At 39.5% G+C, this 20,119-nt stretch overlaps 1 protein-coding gene across 2 annotated transcripts in view; it reads left to right on the top strand.

Moving 5' to 3' along the window:
* The first annotated feature begins 8,908 nt into the window (after positions 1–8,908).
* cilp2 (cartilage intermediate layer protein 2) overlaps positions 8,909–20,119 on the top strand; it is a 55,939-nt gene continuing 44,728 nt past the window's right edge. For both annotated transcript variants that reach the window (XM_061888650.1, XM_061888651.1), the window contains exon 1: positions 8,909–9,104. In XM_061888650.1, the coding sequence (XP_061744634.1) occupies positions 9,041–9,104 (64 nt within the window). In that variant the 5' untranslated portion in view covers positions 8,909–9,040. The remainder of the gene's footprint in view (positions 9,105–20,119) is intronic.

The raw sequence follows: 20,119 nt of genomic DNA on the forward strand, positions 1-20,119 counted from the left end.
CCATCCTAGTCACTGCTGTTGTGTCCTTGGGCAAGACACTTTACCCACCTGCTCCGAGTGCCACCCACACTGGTTTAAATGTAAAAATTAGATATTGGGTTTCACTATGTAAACCGCGTTGAGTCACTAGAGAAAAAGCGCTATATAATTCAATTCAAGCAGATATTTAATCATTTGTTTTTATCTCACAAAAATAGTTTTTCAATACACTATATAATACGATTGGCATGATCAGATAATATTAAAGTGCAAAATATGCATTTTTTTTTGTCAAAATTGAAAGAACGAATGCATTTAGTAAAAAAAAAAAAAAAAAAAAATATATATATATATATATATATATATATATATATATATATATATATATATATATATCTCAATCAATCAATGTTTACTTATATAGCCCTAAATCACTAGTGTCTCAAAGGGCTGCACAAACCACTACAACATCCTCGGTAGGCCCACATAAGGGCAAGGAAAACTCACACCCAGTATATATATATATATTTTATTTTATTTTTATTTTTTTATTGAAACACATTTTTTCTAGGTGTTCTCGGGCCAATTAAAATAAAGTGGCGGGCCTTGAGTTCGACACCTGTGCACTACTCGGTGGTAGTAAACTGTCAGCTGACAAGCATTTTTTTTAGAAATATGTCTGAACACCTTTTAATGCCTAGAAAACAAGATTTTTGGCACTCTGACCTGCGATGAGGTGGCGACTTGTCCAGGGTGTACGCCGCCTTCTGCCCGATTCTAGCTGAGATAGGCGCCAGCGCCCCCCGCGACCCCGAAAGGGAATAAGCAGTAGAAAATGGATGGATGGATGGATGGTTAAGTTAGCGTGGAAAATTACATATCCTGACCTGAATTACTTTGTGAGCGATGCAAAAATTCTGCTTCATTGCTTCTGCAGCTACCATCCATCCATTTTCTACCGCTTGTCCCTTTTGAGGTCCCCGGGGGTGCTGGAGCTTATCTCAGCTGCATTCGTGCGGAAGGCGGCGTACACCCTGGACAAGTCGCCACCTCATCGCAGGGCCAACACAGATAGACAGACAACATTCACACTAGGGCTTATTTTACCAATCAACCTATGGAGGTGGGAGGAAGCCGGAGAACCTGGAGGGAACCCACACAGTCACAGGGAGAACATGCAAACTCCCCAAAGAAAGATCCCGAGCCCGGGATTGAACTCAGGACTATTTGGGACCTTCGTATTGTGAGGCACCAAAGGGAATTAGCGGTAGAAAATGGATGGATGGATGCACTAACCCCTCTCCCACCGTGCTGTTGTTTAAAAACAACCATGGTCAAAATATTTTAGTGTACAGCAGGGGTGTAACGGTACACAAAAATGTCGTTTCGGTACATACATCGGTTTAGAGGTCACGGTTTGGTTCATTTTCGGTACAGTAAGAAAACAACAATATATATATATTTTTTGGTTATTTATTTACCAAATTTGTAGGGTTAATGTGGTCAACATATACAAAATAAAAAATAAATAAGATAAGGCTCGGAATGGTTTCTTAACAAAACCTTTCTACATATAAAGTGCTTTGTTTGATTGATTGATTGAGACTTTTATTAGTAGATTGCACAGTACAGTAGATATTCCGTACAATTGACCACTGAAGGCAAACGGGGTCCACGTTCATCAACATTAATCTGCCTGAAGTTGTTGCTCTTACTGCCAAGTTAGCCTGGCTTACTTGGCAGTAAGAGGATATATGGGCTTATCGTTCTTCCACCATGGAAGTGGGTCAAAATCTAGTTTTTAATGCAATACAGCAACGCCCTGCGACCCCGAACGGGACAAGCGGTAGAAAAATGGATGGATGGATGGTCTTAAATCTGCTGCAATAAAAAAAAATGTTATTACTTTAGCCCTGCCTGACTCGCCGAGGAGAGGCTGCTTGAATGCGGTGAGGACGCTTCAAAGTGGTTAGCATGTATGACGTGTTGGCAGAAGCTTACCCTACTGCAGCTGGACAATGTCGGCAAACCTCCGTCCCCCATTGTTGTATCGCGCAGCCAAAGTGTTCCCAAACGGGAGATGTTAACGTGGCAGGAGGGTCTTCAAGCTCTGGCTTTTGCATGTTGTCCTAGCCCGGTCGCTGCTAGCCTGACATGTGTTGTGCCTCGCTCTGCATTCTTTACACAACCTGCGGTGCGCTACCTAATATGTCCGTGTGAAAACTCGTTCGGTGGACATCTGAGCCGAGCCGAAACCCCCGTACCAAAACGGTTCAATACAAATACACGTACCGTTACACCCCTAGTTTTTAGGTACTTTTTAAGCATTTTGAACGATACCACAATAAGAATTATAATGGGATAATTTTGGTAACGATAACCATGATACTAGAGGACCGGTAATTTTTTAGAGGCGATATAGTACTGAATATGATTTATTAGTATCGCGGTACTATACTATTTCTGGTATACCGTACAAGCCTAGTATATACATGTACACGTTCTGGATTTATAACACTGGTTGCTGTATTTAAACGGAACAGTGGCGATGATACTAATTGTGCACACCCAGTGTGGTTATACACAATACAGACTAAAACTGGTTTGTTTCTTCATATGACCATTTTATTCATATATTATTGAACTTTTAAATGCTTGATTTTAGCTCGAATAATTATACACAGTATGTTTAGTGTGAAATGTACTTTTTTTCTGTAGTCATTGACTGCAGGTCATGTTGTAAATTTAGTTTTTGCGATGCTCTGCAATAACCTTCATAAAAGGGCTTTCAAAATAACTTCAAATATGCGTTACACTTTGAATCTAGTTGACAATGTTTACTGTAATTTTAGCCGACTAAATCGCGGAGGAATTTAGTCGACTAAAACTAGACTAAAACTACTGTATTTTCTGAACCATAGGGCGTATATAAGGCGCACCGCCGATGAATGAGCTTTTTTCATATATAAGGCGCACCGGATTAGAGAGCGAATTAACCTCTTAAGGCTCAAGCTGTTTTTTACATGCTTTTTTTCAATTTTTCTTTGCTATTTGGGCTTATTGGACCCTAGTTAGAATAAAAACTAAGAATCATCTTTTGATATAATGTACTTAGTCCATAAGTACTCAAACGTGTACTTCATGTTTAGGGACATGCTAATTCTCATTTTTACACTTTTTTCCCCCAAATTCCATTGTATGTTATACTCTTCTGACACCACCAGATGGCAGTATAAATGTCCACATAAGCAGCCATAAGACCCCAATTCAGTAGTGTACACAATTTTGGAAATAAGAGCTAAAAGGAGCTGTCCACGCATGTGGACAGCGCCTTTAAGGAGTCGTATTATTATTATTTTTTTGTAAATGTAAAACACTTCCTTGCGGTCTACATAAGATGTAATGGTGGTTTTTTTTTGTCAAAATGTTGCATAGATTATGTTTTACAGATTGTCTTCAAGCCGCTTTCTGACAGTTGCTTCAGGATGCACCGTTTTGTGTGCGGTCTTATTTACGTAGGTTACCTTCGGCAGCGTCTTTTCCCCGTCATCTTTGTTGTAGCGGTGTAGCGTGCAAGGATGGGAGTGGAAGAAGTGTCAAAAGATGGAGCTAACTGTTTTAATGACATTCACACTTTCCTTCAATCAATAACGGAGTAGCATCTCCTCATCTGGAAACAACAACAACGCCGTAAATGTGTCCTGTGACACATTTAGTGAATAATGTAAACTCACTACACCGGTATGTTTTAGCGCTTTCATGGCAAGTTTACTGACAGATATGAGTAAGAACTTTTCACTACTTTATATTAAAAATGGCAACAAAGGAAGATGAACGTCCCACAACAAGAAGAAGCTTATCGATTAGGACTACAAAGGCGGACGCGTGCAATTTTACAGGATTCATGCAGATCCCTAATACAGATCAGCAGGTACCAGAAGGTAAGAAAAGTTGCTTTTGCATAATATTTCGAAACAAAACACCAGATAATATGTCTTACCTTATACACACACACAATAATAATACTTGTGTGTTGAAGCACAATACAATCCAACGAGCGGTGGGGCTTCATAGCTAAACGAAGATGTACAAAAACATTTTATTAGATTTTTGAGCGCCATGTGTAATGTTTTATATTTTCAACGGAACATATAAAATGTTGGTGTTGTTAACTTGAGGCATATTGCCATCATATTGCAGTCTACACGTATCGGTTATGTTTGACTGCCATCTACTGGTCACACTTATCATTACATCATGTACCAAACTATAATAACTTTGAGTCGGTAAGCAAAGCCAGAATTATTTCGTACATTAGGCGCACCGGGTTATAAGGCGCACTGTTGAATTTTGAGGGGAAAAAAAAGATTTTAAGTGCGAATTATAGTCCGTAAAACACGGTAAATCAATTGAGATGACTAAAATATGACTAAAATACATTTTCTTCAGAAGACTGTGACTAAAACTAAATTGAAAACTGCTCCTGCAGCCACAGCTATGTTCTCAATTGAGTCAGAGGCATAGGGTTAAATATTTTTTGTCCTTATTGATGTATCAGTGAATGAGGACAAAACTTAACGGCTAAAAATGATCCGGAAAATATTTTTAGTGAAAGAGTGGGAAACTTTTTTATGCTCTTTTGAAAAGAATACTGTATTATCAAACTTTGATTGTCAGCTGCCAATGTATTTAAACAGCTGACTGTCCACTGCAGACTACTTCAATGATGACGACTGTGGTATATTACAAAGAACAATGTTATTAAACATTTACCAACATCTACCTCCCATGTCTAATGTTGCAAAGAGACTCAGTTAGGCCGTTGCCAGAAATTTAACACTGTAATTGGTGGCCACGCTGTAAACACGACCTCACGTCGCATAAACAAAGTTTAAACAGCGAGCTGAAAGGCACGGGGATGAGCGACTTTGTTTACAAAATTCTGGTTCTGGATAGTAAAAAAGTCTCAGCATAGCTTTGGACTGCTTGAACTTTGGTATGTTTGCGTTATTCCAGTCAATATGAACAATGGTTTTATGTTTCAATAACATGATTACAGTTTCTAGTTAATAATGCATATATCTTGATACTAATTGTTTCTAACCTCAAACGTTGGACTTCTCAGCCTTGTGTTTTAGCACCAAGCTAAAGGGAAAAAGTATAATAATGTATTTACAATGAAAGGAACATGGTAGAACTTTACACTGCTTTATATTAGATATGTCAACAGCTGAGTCCCATATCAAGAAGATAGAGAAAAAGCTTATCAACTACGGTGTCGGCATGGACTACCACAGTGGATGCATTCAATTTTCCAGGACTTATGCAGATCCCAAATACAGATCAGCAGGTACCAGAAGGTAAGAAAAGTTGCTTTTGCCTAACATTGTAAAACAAAACGCCAGATAATGTCTTACCTTATACACACACCATAATAATACTCCTATGTTAAAGCACAGTACAATCCATCAAGCGGTGCGGCTTCATAGCTTACCAAAGTCGTACTAAAAAATGTTGATAGATTTTTGGGTGCCGTGTGTAATGTTTTATATTTGTAACGGAACACATACAATGTTGGTGTTGTTTACTTGAGTCATATTGCAGTCTACAAGTATCTCTTATGTGTGACTGCCATCTACTGGTCAAACTTATCATTTCACCATGTATTCAGTACATTAGGCGCACCGGGCTACAAGGCGCACTGATTTTAAGCGTGCCTTGTAGTCTGGAAAATACGGTATTTTGCGTTCATACAGGTATTTTACCTTTTTCCACAAGGACAATCATTTTCTGCACATTCAAGTTTTCATGGTCCTACCTGTGTGTGATGTTTTCAGCCAGCAGCACACATCTATAACACATTTTCTCAATCGCAATCTAGGCAACAGAAACGTATGTACACTGACACTTGATTGGATCGCATTACTAGCACGTGTGCGTCTGGAATGACTCAAAAGCAAGAAAATGCAAAATTGAAAAAAAACAAAACAATTATATACATTAGGGCTGCGAATCTTTGGGTGTCCCACGATTCGATTCAATATCGATTCTTGGTGTCGCGATTCGATTTTGTATCAATTTTTTCCATTCAACGCGATTCTCGATTCAAAAACTATATTTTTCTGATTCAAAACGATTCTGTATTCATCCAATACATAGGACTTCAGCAGGATCAACCCCAGTCTGCTGACATGCAAGCATAGTAGATTTAAAAAAATAAGCTTTTATAATTGTAAAGGACAATGTTTTATAAACTGATTGCAATAATGTAAATTTGTTTTAACTATTAAATGAACCAAAAATATGACTTGTTTTATCTTTGTGAAAACATTGGACACAGTGTGTTGTCAAGCTTATGAGATGCGATGCAAGTGTAAGCCACTGTGACAGTATTGTTCTTTTTTTTTATTTTTATAAATGTTTAATGATAATGTCAATGAGGGATTTTTAATCACTGCTATGCTGAAATTATAATAATAATTGATACTGTTGTTGATAATATTCATCTTTGTTTCACTACTTTTGGTTTGTTCTGTGTCGTGTTTGTGTCCTCTCAATTGCTCTGTTTATTGCAGGGTGTTGCTGGGTCAGGTTTGGTTTTGGAATTGGATTGCATTGTTATGGTATTGCTGTGTTGTGGTTTGTTGGATTGATTGAAAAAAAAAAAAAAAATTTTGATAAAAAAAAAAAAAAGAGAATCAATTCTGAATCGCACAACGTGAGAATCGTGATTCGTATTCGAATCGATGTTTTCCCACACCCCTAATATATATATATATATATACAGTGGGGGAAAAAGGATTTCGTCAGCCACCGATTGTGCAGGTTCTCCCAATTAAAATGATGACAGAGGTCTGTAATTTTCATTATAGGTACACTTCAACTGTGAGAGACAGAATGTGAAAAAAAAAATCCAGGAATTCACATTTTAGGAATTTTAAATAATTTATTTGTAAATTATGGTGGAAAATAAGTATTTGGTCAACCATTTAAAGCTCTCACTGACGGAAGCAGGTTTTGGCTCAAAATCTCATGATACATGGCCCCATTCATTCTTTCCTTAACACGGATCAATCCTCCTGTCCCCTCAGCAGCAAAACAGCCCCAGAGCATGATGTTTCCATCCCCATGCTTCACAGTAGGTATGGTGTTCTTGGGATGCAACTCAGTATTCTTCTTCCTCCAAACACGACGAGTTGAGTTTATACCAAAATGGATACGTGGATGATACAGCAGAGGATTGGGAGAATGTTATGTGGTCAGATTAAATTAAAATAGAACTTTTTGTATATATATATGTATATATATATATATATATATATATATATATATATATATATATATATACTAATTGACTGAAAGTGCGCAGTTGCTGAGTGCTCGCCCGACACTGCGGCGTGAGCGCAATGATGTTACGTTATTGATGAGAAATTGCATTTTTAGAAAATATGATATGCCTGAGCGGTTAGGACACAACGACAGTAACAAGGTGTTTGTAAATGGATTAGTAAGGACAGATTTCAAAAATAATAATTAGAATTAGAATATTGTTTTTTATAACTTGGGACTTCCCGCGGCCCGGATTTTGGACGCCGACGGGCCGTAGTTTGGGGACCCCTATTTTAGATCCACGAAGGAAAGAAGAAAGTGAATGAATACATTTATATATACATAAAAATGTGGTTTCTTTTGTATATATTTATATATTTTTTAATGATTTGAATAACGTTTCTGACAACCTTTTTCCAAAACACAAAATATAAATGTGAGATACAACAAGATAATCCGTCATTTGTTTTCAAAACTCTTACAGAAAAGTGGGACTCCAAACATTTACTGTGGGACCCCATTTTTATGACTTGACGGGGTCGCTGGGACCCCATTTTGAAAATTCCTAGCGCTGACACTGATGGAGTATTGGTGCGTGCAAAACAGCAGCAGGCGGCTGTGGCTTTCGGGCCGGTTCTAATACTACTCAAATATCATCCCGGGGGGGCGGGGGAGGGTGGCAGGCATAGATCATGCAATCTGGCCCCCCGGCCTTGACTTTGACACCTTTGCTTGTCAGGACTTTGACTTGGACTTGTATTGCTTCTTCGATGCAGAGAATATTTAGGACGAGCCAGGCGTGAACGTGAGTACATATTTATTGATTGATAAACAAATAGACTAAAACAAAAGGCAAACAAATGGCACGCTCGAGGGCGGAAAACTTGGCTATGAAACAAAAAACTAGAACTGAGGCTATAACTATAAACACGAAACCAAAACACTTGCTCAATGGCATGAATAACAATGAACTATAAACAAAAAAAGCTATGGCTATGAACAACTAAATCAAAACACTTACTGTGACCAAAAACAAGGGGCATGAATAGCAAGGTGTGTGGCAGGTGATCGAGGGCATGAAGGATGTGCAGCATAGGTAGGCAGGTAGGTAAGTAGCAAGTAAGCAAGCAAAGTTCCCAGCACGAGGACAGGGACAGAATGGCTTAAATAATGACTATGATGATTAGTGACAGGTCTGAGGCTGAGGACAGGGGCGTGACTTGGAGACCAGGTGGAAACTAATGAGTAACTATGGAAACAAACGAAACCAGGAAGTGCAAATCAAACATAAATATGATTACCAGGCCATGACACTGCTCTTATATATCAGTATACAGTTTTTGTCACCGGTTGCAAAAATGTAAAACATTTGTAAAGCACTTTTATTTTTAGCATCCACCCTCTCACTCTTCATTATGAGTGTGTCTCAACACCCTGATTCCGCGCTCCCCCTCCCCTTGACCTTTTTGTGGAAGATGATACGAGGCCCCCAGATGTTGCTTCCGACTGACCAATGGTTAGCAGAGAGGGGCCGGATTAGCACGCGCCCACATTGCTCCATCTTTTTAAAAACCACCGGCCTCCAGCCCGCCACTGGACAACTTCTTTGCTTAACGGCAACGACACCTCTCAACTTTTCATCTCACACACCTGACGAGGCAGGGGGCGGGGGGGACACGTTCTCTCTGCCGGAGTCTCCACCAGAATCATCTCCAAGTGGCAGAGAGGCACCATGATGGGATTAACAACAGCGACTTTACTGCTCTCTTGCATGGTTTCTGCGGCTCTGTGTCAAGGTAAGTGCCCTCATGTCAATGCCCATTTTAGATGCCCTAACTCTTGAGAAATGTTTAGTGGTAAGCCCATATGAAGAGGGTGAGCATGGTATTTTGGCGCCTGCTCTCCAATATTATGTCACCAGCACGCTCCACCAGCAGGCAAAATAACAACACATGCTGATAGCATAGGAACCAGGAGCAGTGGTGGTGTTTACCAGCAGAGGGAAACAAACAACAAGCATCACTAGATAGTACTTAATTGATTCCTTCAGGAGAGTTCCTTATTGCAGACATATAATTGTGAAAAAAGTCTGGAGCATTTTGACACATTTAAACAGTGTTCATTTTTAGAAAATATTTTTTACACTTCAATCACTACATTACCATTATCAATACAATTATTCATAATACAACATCAGTATACTGGAATATAGTTTCTGTTAATTTCAGTATAATTCCTAAACCAAACATGCAATATGTCTTATAATGCCTGTTTTAATGCATCTGTGTGAGTTTTACTACAAACATGTGGTTTTGTAAGGTTTGGAAACCCAAAAATGATTTTTTTATCCAATATGACAGTAATGTTCTTAGAGATTATTATAATGCGAATGAAACAATACAGAAGTTAGTCAATCATAACTCCTAAACCAGATATACGATATGTCTAATAATGCCTGTGTTAATGCATCTTCATGAGTTTTAGTGGAAACGTTTGCTTTTGCAAGGTTTACAAAACCAAAATTGTGTTTTTTTTACTTAAGGTGACAGTATTGTTCTTAGAATCCTGAGATAATGCGAATGAAGCAATACAAAAATTATTCAAGAATAACTCCTAAACCTAATATACAATATGTCTAATAATGCCTGTATACACATATCTTTGTGAGTTTTACTAGAAACATGTGGTTTTGTAAGATTTGCAAACACAAACATGTGTTTTTTTTTTCTCAATATGACAGTAATGTTCTTAGAATCCTGAGATAATGCGAATGAAGCAAAAAAAAAAAGCCTTTAAGCATAACTCATAAACCAAACATGCAATATGTCTAATAATGCCTGTATTATTGTATATTTGTGAGTTTTACTAGAAAAAATTGTTTTTGGAGGTTTGCAAACACAAAAATGTGTTTTTCTATTCAATATGACAGTAATGTTCTTAGAATCCTGAGATAATACTAATGAAGCAATAAACACATTTCTTCAAGCATAACTCCTAAACCAAATATGCAGTATGTCTAATAATGCCTGTATTAATGTATCGTTGTGAATTTTACTAGAAAAAACAGCCTTTGTAAGGTTTGCAAACAGAAAAATGTGTTTTTCTATTCAATATGACAGTAATGTTCTTAGAATCCTGAGATAGTGCGAATGAAGCATTAAAACAACTCTTTAAGCATAACTCCTAAACCAAACATGCAATATGTCTAATAATGCCTGTATTAATGTACCATTGTGAATTTTACTAGAAAAAACAGCTTTTGTATATCGGTATACAATATGTCTAATAATGCTTATATTCATGATCTTCGTGAGTTTTAGTGGAAACATGTGCTTTTGTAAGGTTTACAAAACCAAAAATTTGTTTTTTACTTAATATGACAGTTTTGTTTTTAGAATCCTGAGATAACGCGAATGAAGCAATAAAACATTTTGTCACGCATAACTCCAAAACCAAACATGCAATATGTCTAATAATGTCTGTATTAATGTATCGTTGTGAGTTTTACTAGACAAATGTTCTTTTGAAAGGTTTGCAAACACAAAATTGTGCTTTTTCTTCAACATGACAGTAAAGTTCTTAGAATCCTGAGTGATTGATTGATTGATTGAAACTTTTATTAGTAGATTGCACAGTACAGTACATATTCTGTACAATTGACCACTAAATGGTAACACCCGAATAAGATTTTCAATTTGTTTAAGTTGGGGTCCACGTTAATCAATTCATGGTAAAAATGAGATAATGCGAATGACGCAATAAAACATTTCGTCACGCATAAGTCCAAAACCAAACATGCAATATGTCTTATAATGCATGTTTGTGAGTTTTGCTAGAAAAAAATGCTTGTGTAAGGTTTGCAAACACAAACATTTGTTTTTATTCAACGGTAATGCTCTTAGAATCCCGAAATAATGCGAATGAAGCAATAAAACATTTCTTCAAGCATAACTCCTAAAACAAATATGCAGTATGTCTAATCATCTCTGCAGTAATGTATCGTTGTGAGTTTTAATAGAAAAATATCCTTTTGTAAGGTTTGCAAACACAAAATGTGTTCATTTAATATGACTGTAATGTTCTTAGAATCCTGAGATAGTGCGAATGAAGCAATAAAACATTTCTTTAAGCATGACTTCTAAACCAAACATCCAATGTGCCTAATAATGCCTTTATTATTGTGTCTTTGACTTGTACTAGGAACATGTGCTTTTGTAAGGTTCACAAACACAAAAATGTTTTTTTTTTATTCAATATGACAGTAATGTTCTTAGAATCCTGAAATAATGCAAATGAAGCCATCAAACATTTCTTCAAGCAAAATTCCTAAACCAAATATGCAATATGTCCAATAATGCCTGTATTAATGTATATTTGTGAGTTTTACTAAAAACATGAGCTTTTGTAAAGTTTGCAAACACAAAATTTTTTTTTTACTCAATAAAAACTTAAAAAGAAAAAAAAGAAGAAAAAACGAAAAAAAAAAAAAACCTATTAACTAAAAAAATAAATAAATAAAAATGTGCCCAACTAGACAGGTGTATTCATTTTCTTTTTTTAAATACCAATATATATTGTTTTCTTATACACATCAATGTGTATGAATAAACATGCCTCATACAAATATGTATGGTGCTGTTTTTAGCACAACATTTGTTTGTTTATCTTTACAAGCTCTGCCTAGCAACAAGTTACTGGGTGAATGTTCCAGTTAAAATACATTTGTGGATGTACTATCCCTGAATGCAGGGGCCAAAACTCAAGGCCCACAGGCCACATTCAGTCCATCAGGTCATATTATTGCGCAATAGACTCGCTCATTTAGCTTGTTTAATGCAGTAGTCAATTTAATTTTGGCATGAATAAATAACAATTGATATTGTTTCACATTGAAAACCGGATGTTTGGGTGTACCCAAAACCCGAATGTGGCCTGCAATGAAAACATATATTTAATTTAGGTTTTAATGTGGGATCTGAACCGAGGATGCCGTTGAGGTTTGTGCAGCCCTTTGAGACACTTGTGATTTATGGCTATATAAATAAACATTGATTCATTGATTGAATAAAATTCCCCACTAATTTCTGTTGTTTGTACTATTGTGACATAATGTTCTAAAAAAAAAAAAATATATATATATATATATATATATATATATGAAATAAAAATGTAGTGAAATCTAACTGGACATGTAAGTAAACATCTCACAAAGGCCGTTACAGGCCTACTGAAATGAGATTTTCTTATTTAAACGGGGATAGCAGGTCCATTCTATGTGTCATACTTGATCATTTTGCGATATTGCCGTATTTTTGCTGAAAGGATTTAGTAGAGAACATCGACGATAAAGTTTGCAACTTTTGGTCGCTAATAAAAAAGCCTTGCCTTTACCGGAAGTAGCAGACGATGTGCGTGTGACGTCACGGGTTGTAGGGCTCCTCACATCCTCACATTGTTTCTAATCATAGCGTCCAGCAGCAAGAGCTAGTCGGGCCGAGAAAACAACGATTTCCCCATTAATTTGAGCGAGGATGAAAGATTCGTGGATGAGAAAAGTTAGAGTGAAGCACAAAAAAAAAAAAAGAAAAAAAAAAGAAAAGGCGACGGCTCCAGGTGGCGGCAGTGGGACTGTTTCAGATGTAGATTGACACATTTACTAGGATAATTCTGGAAGATCCCTTATCTGCTTATTGTTTTAATAGTGTTTTAGTGAGATTGTAAAGTCATACCTGAAAGTCGGATGGCTGCGGTGAACGACAGTGTCTCTGAGAGAAGCCGAGGAGCCAAGATCACAGCTGCCTTTTTGAGCAGCAGGAGGAGATCGTATAAGCCACTGAAGTCTCCGGTAAAAGCCGAGTTAATATCACAATTTTCCCATCCCAAAACTTGCTAGTTGACGTAGACAAACATGCTCGCTTGACCACTCTGTGTTAAAGCTTCACAACAAACAAAGAAACACCGGCTGTGTTTCGGTGCTAAAGGCCGCTGCAATCCACCGCTTTCCATCAACAGCATTCTTATTTATAGTCTCCATTTTTAATTGAACACATTGCAAAAAATTCAGCAACACAGAAGTCCAAAATACTGTGTAATTATGCGATGAAAAGAGACGACATTTAGCTGTGTGTGGTGCTGGGCTAATATGTCCGCTACAGCCCGAGACGTCAAGCGCACGCGTCATCATTCCGCTACGTTTTCAACAGGATACCTCGCGGGAAATTTAAAATTGCAATTTAGTAAACTAAAAAGGCCGTATTGGCATGTGTCGCAATGTTAAGATTTCATCATTGATACATAAACTATCAGACTGCGTGGTGGGTAGTAGTGGGTTTCAGTAGGCCTTTAATGAATGAACAGACTGGAAGAAGTGAGTCCCTAAACAGTCACCCTCGGCAGGACGAGTTCCAAAGCTAAAATTGCATTGGCACCCTAAGCAGGAAATCCATAGTAAAAGTTGCAGTCAAGGTTAATTTGTCCTGGATTCACCCTCTCAATGCAGAGCCAGTAGCACCGTTCTATATTAATCCAGTCACCTTGGGAACAATAACCATAAACCCAAATTCCACCTGCTGGCCTGGAGTCCGGCTAAATGAGAAAATGGAAGAGAGGAATAGGCATTTTTTTTCCCCACATATTGCTCTCTTCTTTTTAATCATCATTGCACTTTTTACTTCGCCGGTGCACCTTTAAACTTCAAGGTTTACGAGTTGTTTTGCTATTTGAAGGTGGCCAGCTGCTTATGCCGGCTAAAGAGCTGAAAGAGGACCTAACTTTGAGGCCTTTTCAACACCCTCACCAGAGTCGGTCCTTCGCTGTAACACTTGGTCTGTGCTTCGGCACCGAACCCACGGGTGCTCAGGGGCCTGGGCACCCACGGGCGGGTTGACGCAACTTTCATTTTTTTACATAATTTTTGAAAAATCAATCCTGTTGTTATTTAGTACCGAGTTTGATCCATTTCCCATAATAAAATAGTCACAAATCAAATAGTCTATAATTAACTAAACCAAACCAGGGCTTTAATGTGCCCGATAATTAACTATTGACACAATAATCTTGACTTTGAACACACTGCCCACGAATGAATGAAGGGCATACTTACTCAACAGCCATACATGTCACACTAAGGGTGGCAGTACGAACAATGCCAACACTGTCATAAATATGTGCCATACAGTGAAACCACACTAAACAACAAAAACAAACACATTTTGGAAGAATATTTGCAAGGCAGCACAACATAACATGTCCAGGGTGTACGCCACCTTCCGCCCAATTGTAGCTGAGATAGGCACAAGCTCCCCCGCGCCCCCAAAGGGAATAAGCAGTTGAAAATGGATGGATGGACAACATAAACACTACAGAACAAATTCCCAGAATTCCCTGCAGCACCAACTCTGGTACGATACAATATAAACAAACGTCATTGGTGGATCTACACCTAACATCCACTGTAATGATGTTTGTTTATATTATAGCATCCCAGAAGAGTTGGTGCTGCAGGGAATTCTGGGTACACGTTGTCGATACTACTATTACTCATAGTAGTATCGACTTGATACGCTATTGTACCTGGTATCGATGCATCGATATTTTTTAACATCTTCTTTCGTTTTTTTCATTTAAATGATGTTTATAAACTCAGAAAATATGTCCCCGGACACATGAGGACTTTGAATATGACCAATGTATGACCCTGTAACTACTTGGTATTGGATTGATACCCAAATTTGTGGTATCATCCTAAACTAATGTAAAGTATCAAACAACAGTCTATAATTAACAAAAATCTAACCAAGGCTTTATTATACCCGATAATTAACTAATGACTAAACAGCCATACATGTCACACAAAGGGTGGCAGTATGAACAATGCCAACACAGTCATAAATATGTGCCATACAGTGAAACCACACCAAACAACAACGAAAAACACATTTTGGAAGAATATTTGCATTGCCACACAACATAAACACTACAGACAAATTCCCAGAATTCCCTGCAGCACCAACTCCGAGACGCTACAATATAAACAAACGCCATTGGTGGATCTACACCAAACATCCACTGTAATGATACCACGTACATGGCGTTTGTTTATATTGTAGCGTCCCGGAAGAGTTGGTGCTGCAGGGAATTCTGGGTACACGTATCTAATCGATACTACTATTAATCATAGTAGTATCGACAAGATACGCTATTGTACCTGGAATTGATGCATCGATCATTTTTAACGTCTTCATTAATTTTTTTAAATTTAAATTATGTTTATAAACTGAGGAAATATGTCCCTGGACACATGAGGACTTTGAATATGACCAATGTATGATCCTGTAACGACTTGGTATCGGATTGCTATCCAAATTTGTGGTATCATCCAAAACTAATGTAAAGTATCAAACAACAGTCTATAATTAAGAAAAATCTAACCAAGGCTTTATTGTGCCCGATAGTTAACTAATGACTCAACAGCCATACATGTCACACTAAGGGTGACAGTATGAACAATGCCAACACTATCATGAACATGTGCCATACAGTGAAACCACACTAAATGACAACGCCAAACACATTTTGGATAGAATAAGTCTTCTTCTGTCTTGTGTCTTTAGACTTTCAGCTCTGTTGAGGCGAACCAGGTCAACGTGTCATCGTCCAGGTCAATCAGACGTTGTTCAGACCTTGTTCGCCTTTCGGTGGCTGGTGTTTGGAGGCACTATCCGCAGCGCCGTAGCGTCTGACGCCGGTCCTCAACCAATTGAGGGTTGTCCACTACTTCCGGGGAAGTTCCTGGCCGGAGACATCTGTGGGGTCATCGATGTAGTGGTGCAGCCTCGATGGTTCTGCGGTTGAGGGTTGTCCACTGCTTCCAGGGCAGTTCCTGGCCGGAGACGTCTGTGGGGTCATCGATGTAGTGGTGCAGCCTAGATTGTTCTGCGGTTGAGCATTGTCCACTTCTTCCGGGGCAGTTCATAGCCGGAGACGTCTGTGGGGTCATCGATGTAGTGGTGCAGCCTAGATGGTTCTGCGGTTGAGGGTTGTCCACTTCTTCCGAGGCAGTCCCCGGCTGGAGACGTCTGTGGGATCATCGATGTAGTGGTACAGCCTATATGGTTCTGCGGTGGAGGGTTGTCCACTGCTTCCGGGGAAGTTCCTGGCCGGAGACGTCTGTGGGGTCATTGATGTAGTGGTGCAGACGAGATGGTTCTGCTAACTTCCACAGTTCTCTCCATCTTGTTTTGACCAAGGTAGCCTTGGAAGTATCAGCTGATGTTGTGCGGAGCAGTTTGTGGGCTTGCGTGGCAAAGGGACGCCATGCAGGCTTGGTGTTTTTGTGACAATCTTATGGAGGAGGTGGGATTTGCTGGTTTGTGCCTTTCGGGAGAGGGCCAGTGTGGCTGTTTCTCGTCCAGCAAGGACGGGCAGTTGGTTTTCTGGGGTTCCTTGCAGGCACCCGGAGACGGTCCGCATGGCGCTGTTGAGGGCGACGTCCAACTTCTTTACATGGGGGCTTCGGTACCAAACCGGGGCACAGTACTAGGCGGCTGAGAACACTAGGGCCAGCGTGGACATGTGCAGTGTCTTCGTCGTGGCTCCCCATGTGGTGCTGGCTAGGTGGCGTATTAGGGCGGCACGGGCACTTGTCTTTGCCTTGGCACTGTCCAGGTGTTGTTTGAATGTCGTTGTTCTGCCAAGCTTCACACCGAGGTACGTTTGAACGGGTTGGGACTGTAACCGGGCATTATCCACCGTGATGTTCATCTCACGGGCTGCTTCCATGTGGTTGAGGTGGAACATTAAAGATGTTGTCTTATCCATGCTGAATTTGAGACGCCATTTCCTCAGGTATGAGGACAGGGTGTTCAAGCGGCCGAAATGAGTTTCCTTCGCCGGGCGGAGGGGCTCTCACTTAGAGATAGGGTGAGAATCTCTGCCATCCGGGAGGAGCTCAAAGTAAAGCCGCTGCTCAAAGTAAAGCCGCTGCTCCTCCAAATCGAGAGGAGCCAGATGAGGTGGTTCGGGCATCTGGTCAGGATGCCACCAGAACGTCTCCCTAAGGAGGTGTTTAGGGCACCTCCGACCGGTAGGAGGCCACGCGAAAGACCCAGGACACGTTGGGAAGACTATGTCTCCCGGCTGGCCTGGGAATGCCTCGGGATCCCCCGGGAAGAGCTGGACGAAATGGCTGGGGAGAGGGAAGTCTGGGCTTCCCTGCGTAGGCTGCTGCCCCCGCGACCCGACCTGGGGTAAGTGGAAAAAGATGGATGGATGGATGGGGACAGGGTGTTCATGTCCTCAGAGAGGCCCTGTTCTACTGCTTCCTAAGCAAGATGGCTTACTACAGGAATGGCCAGATCATCTGCATAGCCATGGATGTGAGGGCGATCTTGCTGCGACATCGGTCACCCCATTGATCCGACCAGTGCCTTTTATTAGGAGTGTGGCAAAATATCAATTTGGTGAATCATGTTTCACCTGATGATTCAATTATTGAGCTAATTTATATTTGAGGGTAATTTATATCTGCTTTTTCAATGTGCATTTTACTTCAGTTTTAAATGTTTTTTTTAGTCTGTCCATCCATCCATCCATCCCATTTCTACCGCTTGTACCGTTCGGGGTCGAGGGGGTTGCTGGAGCCTATCTCAGCTGCATTCGGGCGGAAGGCAGCGTACACCCTGGACAAGTCGCCACCTCATCGGTTTTTAGTCTGTCCTTTGCTGTTGCGATCCGCTGCTCGGATCGTTCCATTTTGTAGTTTTGATTCTTTCTTGTATCACATTTTGTAGTTTGACTCCTTAGTTCCTGTTTTAGTTTGTTTCCATAGCAACCTCAAGCTCAATACAGGCCTCATTCAATGTGTTTTCACCTGCCGTGGTTTCAAGACGCACTCATTCTCGGACTCTAATTTGCTCACATGCAACAGTTGAAGATTTGCTTTCATTGTTCATACTCGCTAGCTCTCCCGCTGCGGTTTTGTTTATTGCTAGCTCTCATGCTAATCCTTTTGTTTTCCCTTTTTGTGCCTTCATGCCAAGTTTAGTTTTTCTGTTCATATTCCTAGCTTCCATGCTAGCGCCATTTGTTTGCCTTTCTGTTAGCACCAGTGTTTTTTTGATCCTAGCCTGTTTTATTACTTTAGTAAATACTTATTTCTTACCTCAAGCTGTGTTCTTTCCCGACGCACCCCTGGAGGAACAAATCCGGCATCGCTATGCTGCACAAGCTTCACATTTGCCTCTTTTTCCTTTAGGTGTACAGCTCTTTGTTCTTCAACTGTGGTTGTTTTTAAAGGGCCTTATAAATAAAGATGGTATGGTATGGTATGACACACAAGCTGGTACAGTGTAGTTAATGGTAAGACCAATGGAAAAATACCTGGGTGTTATCGTATGGAATTTTCTCATCAGAACACGTTATTTCTGATTGACAGGTGCAATGATACATTATGTGCATCATCGCTGCAGCAGTTAAAACAAGTTTGATGGATATTCATCTTCCAATTGTGCCTTGAACAATATTGGGTATTAAAGCGGAGCACAAAATCCTTAAAAACCGTGCAGCTGATGCATCATTAGTTAATGTCAGGAGCAAAATTGCACATCTTAATGAGGCACAGATGCTTTAGGAATCCAAACTTGGGAGATTTGAGCGAAAGGAAAAATAAAAGAGCAGACATTGTTGCGACCAGGCACACATCGGAGAACACGCCGGCCAAAGGCGTAAACAGCTTCCATATGACATGGCGGGGAGATCCTCCCCAACACGGGGCCCACACGCACTTCTGCCATGGTTGCCCTCACGCTGCGGCGTGAAGAGATTGTCAGCCTGGTCTGCTTTGAATAATACTATAACCTCGCCATTTTGGCAGTTTTCACCTGATCCAGCGAGTTATGCAACAATTTACTTCTCCTGGAATATATTCAACATGCTGCAGGGCTCCATACTGTACATCTGGCACAAGCATGCCCGATGTGACAGAAAAGCATCAAGGCTGCAGTAGCGCCATAGTTAAAAAAATAAAAAACAAGAAAAAAAAAACTAATTTTCCGCACGTTACCCTTTTCCTTATTAGCACCATTTCAGGAGGATGACGTATAGTACAGGCCAAAAGTTTGGACACACCTCCTCATTCAATGTGCTTTTTTAATTTAATGACTATATACATTGTAGATCAGGGTTCCCCAAACTACTGCCCGCGGGCCGAATCCAACCCGCCAGCGTCCAAAATCAGTCCCAACTTGAAATAAAGAAAACAATTTATTATTATTATTATTTTTTTTTTTTAATTATTATATATTTTTTCAATCTGTCCTTTCTTATCCATTTTCAACTGCTTGTTACTCTCGGTGTTTCCTAGCCGCTCAGGCAAATCATATTAGTTAAAGTAAAAGTACCAATAATTGTCACACATTGTGGCGAAATTATTCTATGCTTTTCCCCCTATTTTGGAGGTGAGGGGAGCAGTGAGCAGCAGCGGTGAACGCGCCCAGGATAGTGTCTAAAAATGCATTTTTCCATCGATAACGTGACTTCAAGTTTGCATTCTTTTAGTCAACTTTTGCGCAAGGAATACATATATATATAAATATATATACATACATATATATACACACACACACACATATATATATATATATATATATATATGATTTAAATATACACATACATACATACATACTTACATATATACACAAATACATACATACATATATACACATATATAAAGATTTTATATACAAATATACATATATTTATAAACACATATATACACACTATATAATTATACACATATATACACACTATGTAC

Source organism: Nerophis ophidion, linkage group LG26 (assembly GCF_033978795.1).
Source record: "Nerophis ophidion isolate RoL-2023_Sa linkage group LG26, RoL_Noph_v1.0, whole genome shotgun sequence".
Taxonomy (NCBI): Eukaryota; Metazoa; Chordata; class Actinopteri; order Syngnathiformes; family Syngnathidae; genus Nerophis; species Nerophis ophidion.